At 46.0% G+C, this 18,321-nt stretch overlaps 1 protein-coding gene across 1 annotated transcript in view; it reads left to right on the plus strand.

Moving 5' to 3' along the window:
- Ubac2 (UBA domain containing 2) overlaps positions 1 to 18,096 on the plus strand; it is a 34,579-nt gene extending 16,483 nt beyond the window's left edge. Inside the window, exons 2-3 of the mRNA XM_036199806.1 lie at positions 1,784 to 1,906; positions 16,936 to 18,096. Of these exons, the coding sequence (XP_036055699.1) occupies positions 1,784 to 1,906; positions 16,936 to 17,043 (231 nt within the window). The 3' untranslated portion in view covers positions 17,044 to 18,096. The remainder of the gene's footprint in view (positions 1 to 1,783; positions 1,907 to 16,935) is intronic.
- The last annotated feature ends 225 nt before the right edge of the window (positions 18,097 to 18,321 follow it).

Genomic DNA, 18,321 nt, shown 5'->3' on the forward strand with positions numbered 1-18,321 from the left:
ACTAGTGTTTTATAAAATGTCTTTTCAAAATGCAAGCTCTCTCCTTCCACCTTCGTGTGTGGCTGTTGCCTTTGAAAAGGACAATGTAAGGGAAGTGCTTCCTGTTTATAGAGGCTTATATAAAACCCTGTGTGAAAAACGCCTGACAGCTGAGAGCTCTGGGCCTTCTTTTTCAGTACTTTTCTGTATTACGGGCAGAGGGGCAAGGTGGAGTTGGGTTACTGTCTTTATCATTGCATCACAGAACATTCTCCTAAAGGGCCTTTTCAGCACTCCCTACCACCCGGAGAGCGGGGTGCTGGGACTAGCATGGAAAAGGCTTTCCAGATCCCTAGTAAATACTGTCACAGCAGCCTGTGGAGTTCACATGGCTTTAGGCATCCCCACGAATGGCATTGCTGGTATAAGGTACCTGATTGTTTTCATTTGCATTTCCCCAATAGCAGGTTTGTTGACTCGAGGCTTCCTCCACTGTGAATGTCTGTTTATATACACTACTTGTCCCTTGTCATTTGGGTTTTTCTCATTAGTGTTTTTTTAATATATGTGAATGTTCTTATCTGTTACATGTTGTGAACATTTTCTTTTAATATGTAGTTTGTCTTTCAACTTTGTTTCATTTTAGTCAACGACAACTGAACTTATAATGTAAGTTCTTACTGGTAATGTAATGATTTTTTTAGTCATCTTTCTCATATATTTGTTTGAGAAATCTTTACCCTGTCACAGTGACATGAACGTAGCCTTCTAAAAGCTCTTAACAGTCTCTAGTTCCCATGTTTCAGTCACTAATCTGGGAAATATATTTCACATATTGTCTGAGACAGATGTCTAGCTTTAACTTTTCATGTCTTTGGCCATCATCCAAGACCTGTTTATTAAACAGCCTAGCTTCTTCTGTGCCTAGGTTTGCCTCTGATTTCTTGACCTTTTGTTTGGTTGACTGGCTCACGGGCTAGCTACATCCCAGCTTGATTCTGCTCTGGTTCTCTGTGTCTACTTGTTTCTGGTACCTTAGGATTTCCATTTCTTCCTTAAGTATTTTCCTTAGGTATTGTAGGTCTCCATAAGGAGGAAGATTTTCAGACTTTCACAGTATGTACATTTTCAAGAACTCTAAGATGTCTAGAAATAGACATTTTTAAATTAGTAAATTCAAAATCTGCACACAGCAAAAATGGGCATTTTTAGAAAGCACTGTGCCATGTATTTTTCTTCAGATTTGAAGCCAGATGTGGATTTGTCATCTGTCTTTGGTATCTACAGAGCTTACACTCAGTAAGTTATTCATCCTAACTTGTGAATCTTTCACCCTTGGCTTGCTCTAGCTTGTTGTTGGATGTAGCTTTATTACAACCTTTGGTCTCTCTCCTCTAGAGATGCTCAGGAGTCAAGACGTAGAAGATAGGGAGAAGTGGCATCTGAATTGGCTGTGGGAGGAACCTTGGTTTTCTTCTTGCGTCCTTCTCCATGTCTGTGTCTCCATTATATCCTTCAAAGCCTTTAGCTCCTAAAAATGTGGCCATAGCCACTGTTGGGACAGGGTCAGTGAGGCTGAGGTTAGATGTAGTTTGCCCAGTTGCATGGGACACTCTTCTCTTCTGAGCCTAGAGCAGGGGCTGGTGTATCCTCTTGGTTGAGGGGTTGGAAATTTGGGTTTGCATCACAGGACTGCAGAGCACTGCAACATTCCCAGCTGGAGCTGTGACTCCCTGTGAGGAGGTACCGTGAGGTGTGGAGCATTCTGTTCCTTTCTGATAACTCTTTGTTGCTCTCTTTTTAGGGAGGAATGATTAATTGGAATCGGCTTTTCCCCCCTTTACGTCAGCGACGAAATACCAACTATCAAGATGGTCCTCGGTCTGAACAGCAAGCATCTCCTCCCCTGGAAGTTTCTGAGGAGCAGGTAACCAATGATACCTGTATTCAGTCTAATTCACATTGCAGGCTTGAAGCAGTTTGGACCAACAAGAAATCAAAGCTTGGTTTGGGGCTGTAGAGAAAGTTGGTCAAGTGCATGTCGTGGAAGCATGAGGCCCAGAGTATAAAAATGCCAGCACTGGCAATCTCAGTCCTGGCAGCCAAGATAGGAAGACCAAGGGCTTGCTTAGACAATCCAGACTAGCCTAATTGGCAAGACTCAGGTCTCAGAAGAAGGAGCTCTTGTCTCAAAAAACAAGGTGGATAGCAGCTGAGGAAGGACACTCAAGGTTGACCTCTGCATGGGCATATAGGCGTGCTCAAACACACACACACACACACACACACACACACCCCACATCCTTAGCTGGGTGTGGTAGTACATACCTGTAATCCTGGTATATAGGAGGCTAAGGCAAAAGGATCTTGAGTTCCAGAACAGCTTGGGTCAAATAACAAGACCTCATCACCAAGACAGAATAAAAAAGAAACGGGTGAAGTTGGCTCCTTGCGGGGTGGGAGAGGAGTAGAAGGTTGCTTGGAGAGAAAAGCACCTTTGTGTGGTTTTGACTTTCATGATTCTTAAAAAATTAACAACAAGCGGCCAGGCCTGTAATCCCAGCACTTGGGATGCAGAGGCAGGTGGATCTCTGAGTTTGAGGCCAGCCTGGGCTACCAAGTGAGTTCCAGGAAAGGCACAAAGCTACACAGGGAAACCCTGTCTTAAAAAAAACCAAAAAAAAAAAAAAAAAATCAACAACACAATTTTGTAACCACCACAGTTAACATCAATTCAAGGAAAAGGCATCACTATATAAAGAATTAGGTTCTTTCCCATCGATAAGATACTTATTAATTACATGAGGAAAATAACTATACAGTAAAGAAATTGGACACCACCCAGTTATCAAAATTAACATTATCAATAATGGAACTAAGAGGTGTATTTATATTCCAAAAGGGACTCAAAATACAGAATTTTGTGCAACCTGAGAGACCTCTGTAAAGTACCTACCCTGTACTCTTCCAAAACAAGAACACTGCCAATACTGCAGGGTTAGAGGAGACGAGGAAGTCGCTCCGCCTCAGTGAAGTCTGTGGCCTGGGCTGGCATTGTGGAAGAGACCCAGCAGGGAAAGGCTGTTTCTGTTCATCAGTGGATGAACTGGACTCCAGGCTGCATGAGAACATCAATGAAGCCACGGGACAGTGCTGGGAACACGCTCTGGCCCGGGGTAATGAAGCATTTGATAAAACAAGAGCTGCCTAAGGAACTCTGGTTCCTCGGGATCTTCCGAAGCTTCACGACTGAAATTGTTTCAAATGAGAAAAATGTTTCAAATTTTGTTAAAGTTCAAAACATTGCAGTGATAACACTTGATTTCCATCTGCCTGGGAAAGGCAGGTTTCCACAGCTGGCTACACCAGCAAGGCCATTTGTCCTCAGCTTCTGCTACAGAGTGGCCCATCCATACTCTTACTCAGAAGAGCCATGAGTAGGCTCTCCCGCACCCCTGCCTGGGTCAGTGCTTTTGCCGGGGACCTGTTAGTGCCCTGACAACTATAGCTGCTGCCAGTGGCCAGTGGCCAGTGGCCCTTCGCCTGGCAGCTTCGTGTCTCATGCTCGTATTTTATTAACTCTTTAGGTTTTGGCAGCAGAAGACCAGATGTGCAGCCAGAGTTCTTCTTGATTTGCTTATTTTATTTTTAGAGACAAGGCCTCACTTTGAAAGCCCAGGCTGGTCTGATTCATGATCCTGCTGCCTCTGCCTTCCAGCACCAAGATTAGAGGCATGCAGTGCATCTGGCCATTAGAGTTCATCTGCCCTACCTTCTTTAAAAATTCTCTTCAGGTGGTGGTGGAGCACGCCTTTAATCCCAGCACTCTGAGGCAGAGGCAGGCAGATCACTGAGTTCAAGGCCAGCCTGGTCTACAGAGCGAGTTCCAGGACAGCTAGAGCTACATAGAGAAACCCTGTCTCAAAGAAAAGAAAAGAATTCCCTAGGCTAATATCATCCCAGAGATGAGGAAGAAGTCTCAATAATTTGGCATTTGTCAGACCCTTTAAACGACAGCTTAGAAAGTAAGATAATTTCTATGCATCTGATGAAAAGAAACACAGGATTCTGTTTTGTGACTGATACAGCTGTGAGTCACACTCTTCACAGACAGACTCTGGCCATCTGAAGTATTGACAGGTGAGCTCTTTCTTGGTTTTGGCAGTTTGGGGAGAAGAAGAAGAAAAAAGATGTCAAAAGGAGAAGGAGGAGAATGTGAAAATGTGTCATTAGTCTACAGGGTTTCCCCCTCGTGAGTCATTTTTCCTTGATCCTCCCAGAATGACAGTGCTGAGGATAACATGTTGTCGATATCACTGTAAGGAGCTGTTAACTCTCCTCCTCGTCGTCGTGTGTAATACACACTCACGAGGGCCTGCCTTCCTCTCTCCATCCACCTCTCACTCTGTTCCCTCCTGTCCACCCCTCTCTTTCTCACTTGCTTCCTGAATCTTGTGTTCTGATGGTCCTGATGAGGTGCAGACCGTCAGGGTTCTCACAGCCCATTACTGTAATGTACACTCTTGGCATGCTGTCAGAGAAGAATTGAAAGGTGTTCTCTGTGGGCGTGGTGGTGTACACCTTTAATCCCAGAGCCGGTAGATTCCCATGAGTTTGAATCCAGCTGGATCTACACAGCAGGTTCCAAGCTAGCCAGGGCTGTCCAGTGAGACCCTGTCTTAGAAAAAAAAATACTTGACTTCTAGAGGCTCACAGTTAAGTTCAGAAAGTTGTAATTGATGTATGACCTCAATTAGCTTGTTAATACTGGCCACTATCAGAAATGTTATTAGCGTATTTAAATATGAATAATTTTTTTTTTTTTTTGAGATAGGGTTTCTCCATGTAGTTTTGGTGGCTGTCCTGGATATCTCACTCTGTAGACCAGGCTGGCCTTGAACTCACAGAGATCCACCTGGCTCTGCCTCCCAAGTACTGGGATTAAAGACGTGCACCACCACCACCCGGCATGATTAAACTTTTTATCCTTAATTTTTCAATTAAATACATTTTTATTTTTTAAGTGTTATGGTGTTTGCTTTTGCAGTACTGAGGATGAAACCCAGACCCTGTTAAATAAGCAGTCTACCACTGAACTACATCCTCACCTGAGCATGTGACTTATTTTGTTTGTGTGGGTGTGTGCTCATGAGCATTGGGTCTGCAGAGGCCAGAGGTGGTTGTGAGCTACACAGTGTGCTGGGAATCAAACTCCAGTCCTCTCTAAGAGCGGTGTACAGTCTTACCCACTGAGCCATTTTTCTAACCCTTGACTCATGTAACTTTAATACATCAAAGAAACAGTAATACACAAAGAAGCCCTGTCTCAAAAACAAAAACAAAAACAAAAACAAAAAAACAGTAACTTTCTAAACACAAAAAAAGTGTAAAAATTATGGTTTTCTATTATACACATAGAGTTCAGGAATTTTAGTAAGAGTTCTGTAAGAAAACTTAGTCAATGGTAACTGCATCCCATGGGCTTGGTAAGCCAAATATTCAAAGAAAATGTACATATATTAAGGCAGCCTATCACAAGTTAGCCTATAGTCACAGCTGCAGGCCATCTCTGCTGCTTCTGTTACTTTTGCTGATTTTTGAGAGTCCCAAGTTTTTCAGAATCAACCTGTTTTCAGTGATTAGAACCATAGCCCCTCTGCCAGTTCATCACCCATTAAGAGGATGGTATCCCAGCTCCTTTTTCTATATCCAAAAGAGGCATTCATGGAGAAAGCTAGGGTGAAGGTAGAGCCATACATCACTGGGTATCATCTAAAGGTGACCCCAAGAACCAAGGGGCAGGATGTCACACCTGCCTTCTTTAGGCAGACATGCAGTGAGGAACACAGGAAAACTCAAGTCCTGGTCTGTTCCCAGAACAGTCTAAGAAGTTCTCTGAGTTGTCAGTACAGTGCACAGGGTAGAGAAGCCTCAGTGTGTCAAAGTAGCAAAGATGGCGTAGACGGTGACAAGGAACTGAAGGACAGCAGCAGCCCAGGGAGGAGACGAGGGTGCTTTCTGCCTGATGTGAACTGCATCCCAAGTCAAGTCCCACAGAGACTGGCATGCCTATTGCAGGCAGGCTGTGGGTGGTGAGACTGGGAAGCAGCCCTGCTGTAGCTAGACAGCTGCTGAGGGAGGGCAGTGACATCAGCTGCAAAGAGAGGCTCAGCAGAGTTGCCTGGAGAGGGGTGAAAGACGAGGCTGAGGTAAGGAAAGAATGGTCTTTTCATACCTAGATGAGAATATACCAAAGCACAGAGTTTGTCAAATAATCTGCTGTGCACCAAATGTGCTAAAATGTCTATCTTCGGGATTTCTTTCTCTTCCCTCTCCCTCCCACATACTTTCTTTTTAATCGTTTTTTATTCCTTGAAAGTTTTACACATGTATATAATGTGCTTGGATCATACCCCACCCATCTTCCTTCTCTTGTCCCCTCCCACTCCCTCTGGACAAGTCCCTCTCCCATTTTGTCCTTTTTAATGGCCCACTGGGTCGGATGAAGGTACTGGCATAAGATGGGGTGGAGTTGTTTTCTGAAGCATGGGCACTGGACTGACGGCTGCCCCACTGGAGAAAAATGACTTCCTTCCCTGGCAGCCATTACTGCCAACACCTCCTCACTGGGCCCCCACTGCCCTGGAACTGCGTACAAGTGGCCATTGCTGCTGTGAACTCATGAGTGTGTGCCCATCCTCCCTGCTTGACCAGGTATTCTGATAATCACACTCATCCTGAAAGTTAGCAAGTCAGTGTATGGTAAAGGAGCCTGTCACCATTCCTGATGACCTCAGTTTGTTCTCTGAGACTCTCATGGTGGAGGCAAAAACTCACTCCCTCAAATTGCCCCTCTAACCCCCACACATACACCATGGCACATGCACACAAATAAATAAATGCAGTAATCTTGGACCCTAAATAAGATTTTAATTGACAAATAATGAAATTTTGTCAAATTTACTTTTTTGTTTGCCTGTTTGTAAAACAAAGGAGGGAAGAAAATACCAAATTAGACTCAAACCTTTCCTACATTGAGAAGATGACCTCTCAGGTAACACATGAGTTAAACGAGCTGAAAGCAGGAGCTGACAGAAGTTGTATCTACTTCCTTTCCTGGTCATGTCTGACGTCATTTTAGTCAGCCTGAAATTACCACCTGGCTACACTGCCCAACCCTAATGATGCTGGAAAGACGTTGGCATGGCGCTTGCCCTTTCCTGAGGACCTGCCACGTGCTAAGCCAAAGACGGGGCCCTGGTAGGGATGTAAATAACCGAGAGTAGGGAGAAAAAGAGCTGCATCCCCACAAGGGACCTCCCAGCAGCAGCACTGGGGGAGGGCAGCTGGCACTAACAGGTAACAAATGCTGCTTATAATGGACAGGCAGGGCAGCTCTGGCCCTGCTTATCACATCAGTGTTCATGTGAGCTAGCACAGAGGGGCACCCAGCTGTGGACCGGGTGGGGCCACTATCCGGTGGGCATCTTGATCTATAAGCATCAGAATTTGGGAAGTTAAAAACCCAAAACACCATTTGTTTTTGACACTCTTAGCTAAAGGGAAGTTAGCGAAAACCGCAGTCTTTGTTGAGCAAACCAAACAGCTCTCATTGAAGGTGTTGCTGTGATCACTGGAATGAGTGCCTGTCCCATTTGACTTGTATCACAGAGGAGGTGAGTTGGGAGTGGAGAACTGAGATACCATTTTGCTATCTGGTGTGAAAATCATCCTGAGATAGGGAGATATGAACAAGTCATCAAAGTTATTTGAAAAAAAAAAAAAAAGGAAAAACTAGGAAAGAACTGTCTCTGCGTGTATTTTCCTCTCTCACGATGCAGTCTGTGTTTCTAAAGAATATGTGGGAGGGAAAAGTATAGTCTACCTGTTGTCAGCTGACAGTGACAGTACCCTTTGGTGGCTGTAGTTCCTATCTGTGTTCCCTTCCCTGGGTCAGCCAGCCACAAGGCTTCCTCATGTCACAGGAGGCTGTGTAGGCCACTGACGCCTGTGGTGGGCAGTGATGAAAGGCAGCTGACCAGAGTCACAGTCTGCTTTCAGTGGGAGGGACACTAGCCCAATGCATGCTCAACCCAAGAGGAAGAAAAAGTCGGCTCCCCTGGGTGTCCTGTAGATTCTGTTGTCTCAGGCTTTCACCTCCGTCACAGAAAATCAGCATTGGATATTCCACTTGGGGAACTTTAATGTCAGTTGTGAAAGACTGAAAAGGTGTGGTCCCTTGTACCTGTAACCCCTGCACTTGGGAGGCTGAGGCACAGGATTGCTGCAAGTTTGAGGCCACCTTAGACTACAGAGTTTAAGACCAGCCAAAGCTATGTATCAAAACCATGTTTCAAAAATAGATAATTATATAGGTAGGTAGGTAGGTAGGTAGGTAGGTAGGTAGGTAGATATAGATAGATACACACACACACACACACACACACACACACACACACACACACACATACACACACACGGGTAGAGACAGCAGAAGAGAATGCACCTGTGGTTGCATTCTAAACAAAGCTGAGCAAAGTGGTATGTTAGAATTTAGACTAGAACCCTCACTGCACGCTAAGCTGGTACTTCACAGTAGTTTTAGACAGTGCCTTCTACAGTGCCAGAGCAGGAGGAAGGTACCCAGTGGGCTGTGAGAGACAGCAAAGGTTGAAGGAAAGGCTTTTCAGAAAACTCCCATGGGGCATTTTATAAGTTTCCCATACAGATTATTATCAACCTGGGGTCTGTTAGTGACTGGGATGCAGTGTGTGTGGACTGCTGGTGGCTCTGCCTCAGCTGTAAAACTTATCCATCACAGGAAGTCCTTAAAGAGTTCTGGGTGTCTTTATGCCTTCTTAGTTTTGTCCATCAGTTCCTTAAGGAGCTCACATCACTGAGCCTGACCACATCAGCCCTTATCTAACCCATGCTGGGCTACAGTGTATGTCGAGCTTTCTTCTTGGTGGGGAGAGATTGACCTGCCCCAGACATTAGTGAGGTCATCATCTATCCGTGGAACAAGATAACAAGTGGGTTGCCGTCTTTACTGTAGCTCCGTGGCGCAGGTCCTTAAAGGTCTCTCTGATAAGCCTATACCAGGCTGCCAGCAGTGGAAACACTAGACACACGTGTCTTCTTAGCCCTGAAAAATACATAAATATGGAAGCCAGCTCTGGTCAAGGCACTTGGTGGCTGACCACAGAGTCTGAAGCACCAAGCTTGCTGCTCCCTTTTAGTAGAAGACTCTTCAGTGGAGACCTGTGAAAAACCTGGCTAGGTTGTCAAACCAGCGCTGGTGGACATGTGGTTGTTAACGTCTGAGAAGGCTTGGTGGTGAGAGACTGCACACAAAGAAAGCTTTCATTCTCATGACAGACAGTGCTTACAGGGCAGCTGGGCATGCCAGGTCCAAGGGCTCCCATGCAGGCTGTGACGCCTGCCATTGTGCATGTCACACCTGCACCTGCATCTTCTGAATGCCCACATGCATCATCACTGCAGGGAAAACTCAAGTACCAGGTAGGAAGCTGTGGCCAGACATCGCTGCTCGCCTCTGTCAGCAATCGGTCATGACTTACCAGCCCCTGAGACTGCTGCCTATCGGCAGCATATAGACCTGTTTCTGGTCAGGTACAAAAACACAAGTGACCTACAGCTGTGCCTGAAGAACTTAGGGTGACAAGCATAAGAGAAGGAACCTTTCCCAGGGGACTCGGTCATTGGGAACATGTTCATAGACAACAACACAAAAGGAGGGGTTGGGGACTTAGCTCAGTGGTAAAGCACTTGCCTGGCAAGTGCAAGGCTCCAGGTTCGATCCTCAGCTCAAGAAAGAAAGAAAGAAGGAAGGAAGGAAGGAAGGAAGGAAGGAAGGAAGGAAGGAAGGAAGGAAGGAAGGAAGGAAGGGGAAAAAACAACACAAAAGGAAAATGTTACCCCACCACTACTGACTGACTCAGAGACGGTGTTCCTCAGCCAGAAATATTGCAAAGAACCACCTTAAGATGGGAAACCAAGGCTGAGAATAACTGATCGGAGTGTTTACATCAGGAGGTTTTCTTTCCTATGACTTGTGTCCTTCCACCCCTTTGCTACTCAAGCTGATGGGAGCTGGAGAAGGTGGGTAGTAATGCTCACTGTAAAGGGCCCCAAGGGAAGGAGGGAAGGAGTTCAGAAAACTGAATGACAAATTTGGTATCTGACAGCATGAACCAGATTAGCACTAGGTGACGTGTAAATGTCAGAAAAATCTCTGTGGTCTGAGGATACCAAAATAACCCTATTGACACAAAATGTCACAACATCTCATCACTATGGAGATAGGGCATCAACCTGTGGAATGGATAACAGAATAAAATGACGGATTTGAAACTGGTTAAGCATGCTGATAAACCACTCAACACAGAGAAAAGTTTCTCATGGGCTCAGGGCTCTATCTTTGATCTGACCTGCTTAAACATTATCATCAGTAATGATTCAAATGAAGTTTGTAGGTTTGCTAAGCATACTTGGGAGATACAAGTTGAGAAGGGATTGACGACAGCATTAGAATTAATGCTTCCTTTGGGTTGGCTGGAAAGCAGGCAGAGATGCACATAGGCATCTTACCTAGAAGGTCACTGTAGGGTTTAAGAAACCCAGCCTGAGTGTGCCAGGTGAAAATTCTCAAGTTTTTAGCAGGCTTCTGCTAAACTAGCCAACCAGTTCACATGATGTAACTCTCTACATAAGTATGTATACATACATGCCCATATACACAAACATACAACATGTGTGCACAAGCACTGGTCAGTCCACACCCATGGAGTTCCATACTACTCTGGGTATCATGTTTTCAGATGTCACAAAATGAGAAAATGAGGACTGGGGTCCAAAGCACTGGATCCTGAGACAAAGTGTCTCAGGTTTAATAACAAGCTCATGTGTTAAAACTTTAGTACTAATTGATAGCACTGTTTCTGTAGGTTCTAGAAATTTTAGTGAGTGGGATTTTAACTGGATGGAGCAGGACACTGGGAGAGCAGGTCCTTGGGTGTCTTGTCTCTGCCCCCTCCTGGTCTCATCCTCTGCCTCCTGACTGCCACATAGCACAACCGTGATATTCTGTCCAGGCACATGGGGGCAAAGTTACCATGGGCTAGTCCTTTAAAGCTATGAGCCACAGTAACCCTGTCCTTCTCTAAGCTGTTTCTGTCAGGTATTCTGGCCACAATTACAAAAAAAAACCGAGCTAATTTAGTACTAAAAATAGTGTCATTGTTGTAACTAAATTCTAAATGTATGGAGCTGGTTATGGGAAGAATTTAGAAGTTTGGAGATGTGGGCTGGATAAAGCCTGGAATTCTGTAAGTAGAGCTTAATGGGTGCTTCTGGAGGAAGCTCAGAAGATCAGAGGACCAATAGGAATATACAGTGAAGCCCAGGCTGTGAGGTACTATTGGAAATTGGGCTGGAGGGAATTTACGTTACATTTTGGCAAATAATTTATCTGAATTCTTTTTCCAGGTCCTAACACTTTGAAGCTAAGTTTTAAAGTAACTAATTAATTTGGTGGAGGAAATTTCAATATAGCATGCACTCTGGCTGAAACCTGGCTTTTTCTGCCTGCTTTTAACCACATTTATAGTGAAAATTGGAAGCAAAAAGCTGAGCAGAAGGATTTGAAACGGTGCAGTCTGGCCTAGAAAGTAGTGTAGAAAGTTGTAGACATAAGTGGTATGGTTGTAAAAGAAATGAGTGGCATTTTCAAAGAAGCCAACCACTTTTTACTAGGACAGGAGGAAGCAAGCCTTAAGAGCATGTGTATTATTGGGGTGGGGGGGTAGCGCACACCTGTAATCCCAGCACTCGGGAGGTAGAGGCAGGTAGATCTCTGTGTGTTCAAGGCCAGCCTGGTCTACAGAGTGAGATCCAGGACAGCCAAAGCTACACAGAGAAACCCTGTCTTGGGGTGGCAGGGGGGAAGGGCAGACACGAGACACTAACAAAAAGCAAAGAGCATGTGTATTAGTCAGGGTTCTCTAGAAGAACAGAACTGATAGACTCTGTATCTACACACACACACACACACACACACACACACACACACACACACACACACATAGATGTGTTTATATATATGGGGGGTTTATTAGAATGACTTAGAGCCTTCGGTACAGCTAACCCAACAATGACTGTCTAGCAACAGAAAGCTCAAGGATCTAGTAATTTTTAGTCCATTAAGGCTGGATGTCTCAGCTAGTCTTCAGTATATTCAGGAATCCCAAAGAAGTAGGCCCTAATGCCAGTGAAGGAATAGACTTGCTAGCTAGATTGAGAGCAAGCAGGCAGAGAGAGAGCAAGCCTCCTCCTTCCATATTTTCTACATAGGCCTCTGACAGAAAGTGTGACCCAAATTAAAGGTGCTTTTTCCACCTCAGAAGTTCTGGATTCGAATAATTTAATTTAAGAAAAAAATCCCTCACATGTGTGCCCAGTCTTTAGGGTTTTAGTTCATTCCAGATGGAGTCAAGTTGACAACGAAGAGTAGCCGTCACAGTGTGGTAGGAACTGACCCGACGCAACCTACAGCTGTCCAGGATGTAAAATTGTAAGCTCCTTTGGAAGACTTTGTGGTGGTTTGAATGAAAATGGCCTGCAGGCTCAATAGGAAGAGGCACTACTAAAAGGTGTGGCCTTGGTGGAGGAAGTGTGTCACTGGGGGCTTTGAGTTTCAGTTGCTCAAGCCAGGCCCAGTGTCTCTCTCTCCCTGCTGCCTGCAGATCCTGAGGTAGAACTCTCAGCTGCTTCTCCAGCACCATGTCTACCTGTGTGCTGCTATCCTTCCCGCCATGAGGATAATGGCCTGAACCTCTGAACTGTAAACCAGCCCCAATTAAATGTTTTCCTTTGTAGAGTTGCCTTAGTCATGATCTCTTCACAGCAGTGGGAACCCTAACTAAGACACGATCCCCTGAAAATAGAGCCTTAAGGCTCCCTGCTTACACAGAGATGCCTGGGAAGATATTTCCCCAGGTCCAGCCACTTGACACTTAAGCCCCCAAAGCCATGGTTCATGGAGGACCAGCTACTGCTCAGGTTGGTAAGAGAGCTTGGCATTATCCCTGTGATGGTGCATTACAGACAGGCAGAATCCAGGAGTTTCAGACTCATGCAAGTTTTTACCCATATTTCAAAGGAAGGTCTGGGAGGCCAGGCAGTGTGGCAAGGCTGAGTTACAGAGGCAACCCCTGAGCAGGTGGTGATACTGGTAATGCCAGGAACAGGGAACTTAGCCAGGGAAAGCAGTGGATGGAGCCAGGGCTGCCCAGTAGACGTCAAGTCAGTGTGAGTCCATGTGTCCCCTAAACACCAAGTGTTGGGTGCAGGGGTAGTGTTTGTTCTGCTGCGGTGTGATCTATTCTTTCTTTTTCTTCATTCCTGTTCTTGCCTTTGGAATTGAGTTGGTGGTAGATCATTCTTTTTTGTTTTAACATGATTCACGGCTAAGAGTTTGCATTAAGTCGCAAAGAGACTTTTGGACATTGATGGAATAACTAAGACCAAGGATGCAAGAGCTAGAATAAATGTATTATGCTATATGAGATGGCAATACGCTTTGTGGTTTAGGGGCTGTGGTGGTCTGAAAGAAAATGCCCCCCCAAATGAGTGGCACTATTAGGAGGTGTGGCCTTATTGGAGTAGATGTGGTCTTGGTAGAGGAAGTGTGTCACTGTAGAGGCGGACTTTGAGGTCTTAGATATGCTCAGCTCACACCTAGTGAGACAGATCACTTCCTGTTGCCTGCAAGTCAAGATGTAGGACCCTCAGCTACTTCTCTAGCACCATGTCTGCCTGCATGCCACCATGTTTCACCATGATGATAATGGAGCAAACCTCTGAAACTGTAAGCCAGCCCCAATTAAATATTTTCTTTTATATGGTGTCTCCTCACATCAATAGAACAATGACTAAGACAGGGTTGGATTTTTTTTTTTTTTAAATGGAGTCTCATGTATCCCAGGCTGGCCTCAAATTCATTATGTAGTCAAGGGTGGTTTGAATTCCTGATGCTCCTGCCTCCATCTCCTAAGTACTAGGATTATAGGTGTATACCTTCATGTCCAGTTTCTGCAGTGCTAAGAATTAAATCCAAGGGCTTCATGTTTGCTAGGCAAACATTTTACTGCCTAAGCCACATCCCTAGCCCTAGAAATGGAAGGTTCTAGCTTGAATACAAATGTCCATCATAGGTTCCTGTGTTAAAGTGTAGCTAGTGACATTGGGGTAGTTCTGTAAATCTTGGGAAGTAAGACCTGTCTGGAGGAAGCAGGTCATTAGGGCAGGTCCTTGGGATGCCTTGTCCCTGGCACCTAACTGTCTCTTTCTCTGTTTCTTTTCTGCCATGATAAAAGCTGCTCCACAGGCTGTCTCTACCATGAGGGGCGAAATTAACTCTTTGTAAGTTGTTCTCTCACAGCACGGGTCTGCAGGACCCCAGGGATTTCTAGTCTGGGATCCTTCTAGCCAGAGGCAGGAAAGGGGAGGTGCCTAAAACTTACATGGGTGAGGAGGAGTCATCAGGCCAGCAGCAAAGGGAAGAGCCCCCGGCAGAGATGACAGAGCAAAGGGAAGAAGCTGTCGAGCCGGCAGAGAGAAGTAAAGGGAACACCACAGATGACAGCAGGCTCTGTCCACATGAGCAAGGACTTCCCATGGGACCTCTAGAGCAGACCTCCTGTTCTGCTGCTCACATGAGGAGAGAACCTGGAAGGGAAAGGAAGCTTTAAAGAAATGGCCTTGTTCTCTTCACACCAGGCAGGGCTGAGCTGTATCCAGCCATGCCGTCACTCCATCAGTGTGTGTGGGCCAGCCCACCATAGCACAGACTGATCCTTACAGAATCAATTTGAGTATCATTCGGGCCACAGCCACAGTGAGAAATGCAGCCTATGCATGCATCCTGGACATGGGACCTGGGAATGAAAGATGCAAACACCTCCTACTGTAATTCTACTCATCCCCACTAAGTGCTCATGACCATAATTGAGATAAATGATGCCTTCTGTTTGAAAAACACAAGCTAAAACTCCAGCGTCAGACCAGCATGCATGTGTGCCTGTTTTCTCTTGTTCCCTGCCCCAGAATTCCTTGGGAGAGGAGAGTAGTTCTGGGTCACTTGAGGTCCCCTGTCCTGTACATTCTTCTTGGTAGTAATTCCCATTAAAGAGACATTGCCCACATCAGCCCCTTCTTAGCCGCTCCCATGCTGGAGCCCAATGGGAAATCGTGGTCTTTCCATGTATAGTACCCAGCACTTGCCTCCAGCCAGAAAGGAATTTAAAGCAGTGACTAAGACCTCAGATTTGCCCTGCATAGCAGCCAAAAGCTTGGCAATTACATGTCTCATGATTCGGTGCTCGTTATTGCAGGCGTCATGTGTTTGGTTCTGCAGGTAGACCAGGCATTACATACTTGTGTGGTTGTTGTTGTTGTTGTTGTTGTCATTGAGTTTTTTTCTGACTTTTTTTGAGACAGGGATGGAATCTTACATAGCCTAGGCTGGCCTTGTATTCACTGTGATAGGTCTAGATCTGACCTCCCACCTCTGGCTCACAAGTCCTGTAATTACACCCAGCCTGAACTCTTTGCCTACTTGAGAAAGCAGGTTATAGATAAGTTTGGGGGCTCCACCTGTCTGCGTTGAAGACTACTATGAACACAGTACAGGAAGCCTCCGTACTCACATAGCCAAGACTTGTGGTCTGTGAAAGCCTGGTGCTTCCTGCCCCCAGTGGCTTTAGGTTACCTCCATTTCTCAGTGGCTGCCCATGCCTCAGCTCTCCTTGCATATGGCTACTGCTGCCCACAGAAGCCCCAGGCAGCACATGCTGCCTCTGCAGAAGAGACCAGAGTGCCTACAGGCAAGAAACTGGCCATGCCAGCAGCCAAGTACACTGTGACCGTCAGAGCTGTGGTGTCAGGAGTGCAACTCCAGTGGTAGACTTGTTGGCCTGTGTGTGCACACGTGCCTGTTTCAAATCCTCCCTCCAGGATCACACTTGACACAGAGTGTGGCCAATGATCTCAGGTTGTTTACATTGGCCTTCTCACAGCCTGGCCCCAGTGCACCCCAGTGCATCAGAGCCTCAGAAGCTCTGTTTCCTTGTCTATTTTGTGTGATGGCTACTTTGGATTATTAGCATGATTGGATTAGGAGACACTTAGGGCATTAATGGGGTGCCCCTCTGGGCGTATCTGTTGTGAACAGCACCCTCCTGTGGTTGGGTTCCCAGTCTGAACAAGGCGGGAAACAGGAAGATGCCCCTGAGCTCCAAGGCTGCACCATGCCCTCCTCACCATGGCGGACTGTACCCTCTCTCCCACAAGTCACTTTCTGTCAGGTGTTTAGTCATGGCGTCAAGAAGAGTAGCGAATACACTGAGATTTTCCTGTGATACAGTGAGCACTTGAATTACCTTTAGTCATTTTTGTTGACTTTTTTTTTTCTTAAAGAGGGAGGGAAGGAAGGAGAGAGAGCACATGCACCAGAGGACAACCTTGGGTGTCATCCTTGGCATACAGTCCACTATACCTGGAATTTTTACATGGGTACTAGAGTATCCTTGTGCTTGCAAGGCAAATAATTTATCAGATGAACCCTCCTCTCAGCTTCTTCGTTTTGTTTTATTTTGTTTTTTGAGACAGGGTCTCATGTAGCCCAGGCCAGACTCAAACTCACTCTGTAGCCCAGGATAACTTTGAACTCCTGGCGCTCTTGCTTCCACCTTCCAGCTGCTGGGATTATAGGTCTAGACTTAATAATCTTTTATTGTCAGAGTCGACCTGGGAATAGACATGAACTGACTCTGGTTATTTTAGAAGCTTTGAGCTTCCCACAAAGTCATGTGAAAATCATGTGGGCTAAGGAAGAACTTAGTGTTGTTGGCCCTCAGTTTTCTGCTCTCTTTGCAGGTTGCCCGGCTCATGGAGATGGGATTTTCCAGAGGGGATGCCTTGGAGGCCCTGAGGGCCTCAAACAATGACCTCAATGTGGCCACCAACTTCCTGCTGCAGCACTGACATTCAGCCCACTGCTGAGTGACAGTGGCATGTCCCTGCCACCACATCAGCCTGAAGACCCAGCAGACTCCAGCACAGATGTCCTCAAGAGGAGAGGGTGATCCCCACCATACACTGTCCTTAACTCCAAGATGGTTACCATTGTAGTATCAGATAAGTTTGCCATTAAATTAGCATGTATTTTCTATCTTTATTTTTTTACTGGGCCTTTCTCAGTTTGGAGAATCGTCATTATAAATACGTTCAAATGCATGACAGTTGCAGGTTTCTGTGGCAGTTTTACAGCACACAGATGGGGACAACTGTCATGATGCTCACGTGGAGCAGTCTGCTTGTCCTCACCTCAGCGGAGGGGGCAGGTCATGTGACACCAGAAAGCATGTGCCACACTACTCTTTATGGACTTTGTGTTCACATCCCAGTGGCTGTCCTGCCCACACTGCCCAGACACTGGACAGTGTCCTCCAGGCCTCCATGAGGGAGGAAGCAGGAGATGAGTCCCCTCCAGCCTAGGGAATCTGTCCCAACTCCTCCCTGCTTTCAGTAAAAATAACAATCCAGTGCCAACTTCAGGTTCTGGGATACTCCATAATACCTAACTGGGGTTTATTTTGCCCAGAATGCCCTACGGGAGCCACTCAGGCTAAGGGGTGAAACAGAGTAAGAGGTGATGTGAGCAGAGAAAAGTTGCTTTCTAGAAACTTGTGGAGCCTGTGCAGAGAGCACAGAGCTGGTCGGCGTGGCTCAGCCCCACTTGGGCTAACCTGCTGGCCCTTTGCACACACCACCAGCTCTTCTGGCAACAGATTCTCCTGGTCCTATCCTTGCCCCCTTGTAGTGGGTGAGGCAATACCCACTGTGGGGCACAGTCAGGGACGTGTAGGCAGGAGGCAGCCCACTGTGAGCACAAACCGTTCTAGAAGTTGATGACTGTCCTAAAGCAAACTGCACTGGGTGTGTTCTGTGGGTATGTTCTGCAAAATGAGCAGCAATGTGTCAAATTGATACAAATTTAGGTGTGTGATACTTACAATAAAGTTTTTATGTGTTTTACTTTTCAGTCATTTTTATTAGACTTCTCTAAGTAAACTTTATTCTAGGCAATTCCACCAAATAGAAAAGTGGACACAGACTACTCAGGTTTCTGGAAGGCTGAGGGTCTGTGCAGTGAGTGTCCCCTTCTGTCCCTGCAAAGCAGAGTCACCACGGGCAGCACTGACTGCTGCCACTGCACCAGGTCTCTGACTCTGAGCCTGGCACCTGCTGCTCAGAACAGGA

This window comes from Onychomys torridus, chromosome 9 (assembly GCF_903995425.1).
Source record: "Onychomys torridus chromosome 9, mOncTor1.1, whole genome shotgun sequence".
In the NCBI taxonomy this organism is placed as follows: domain Eukaryota; kingdom Metazoa; phylum Chordata; class Mammalia; order Rodentia; family Cricetidae; genus Onychomys; species Onychomys torridus.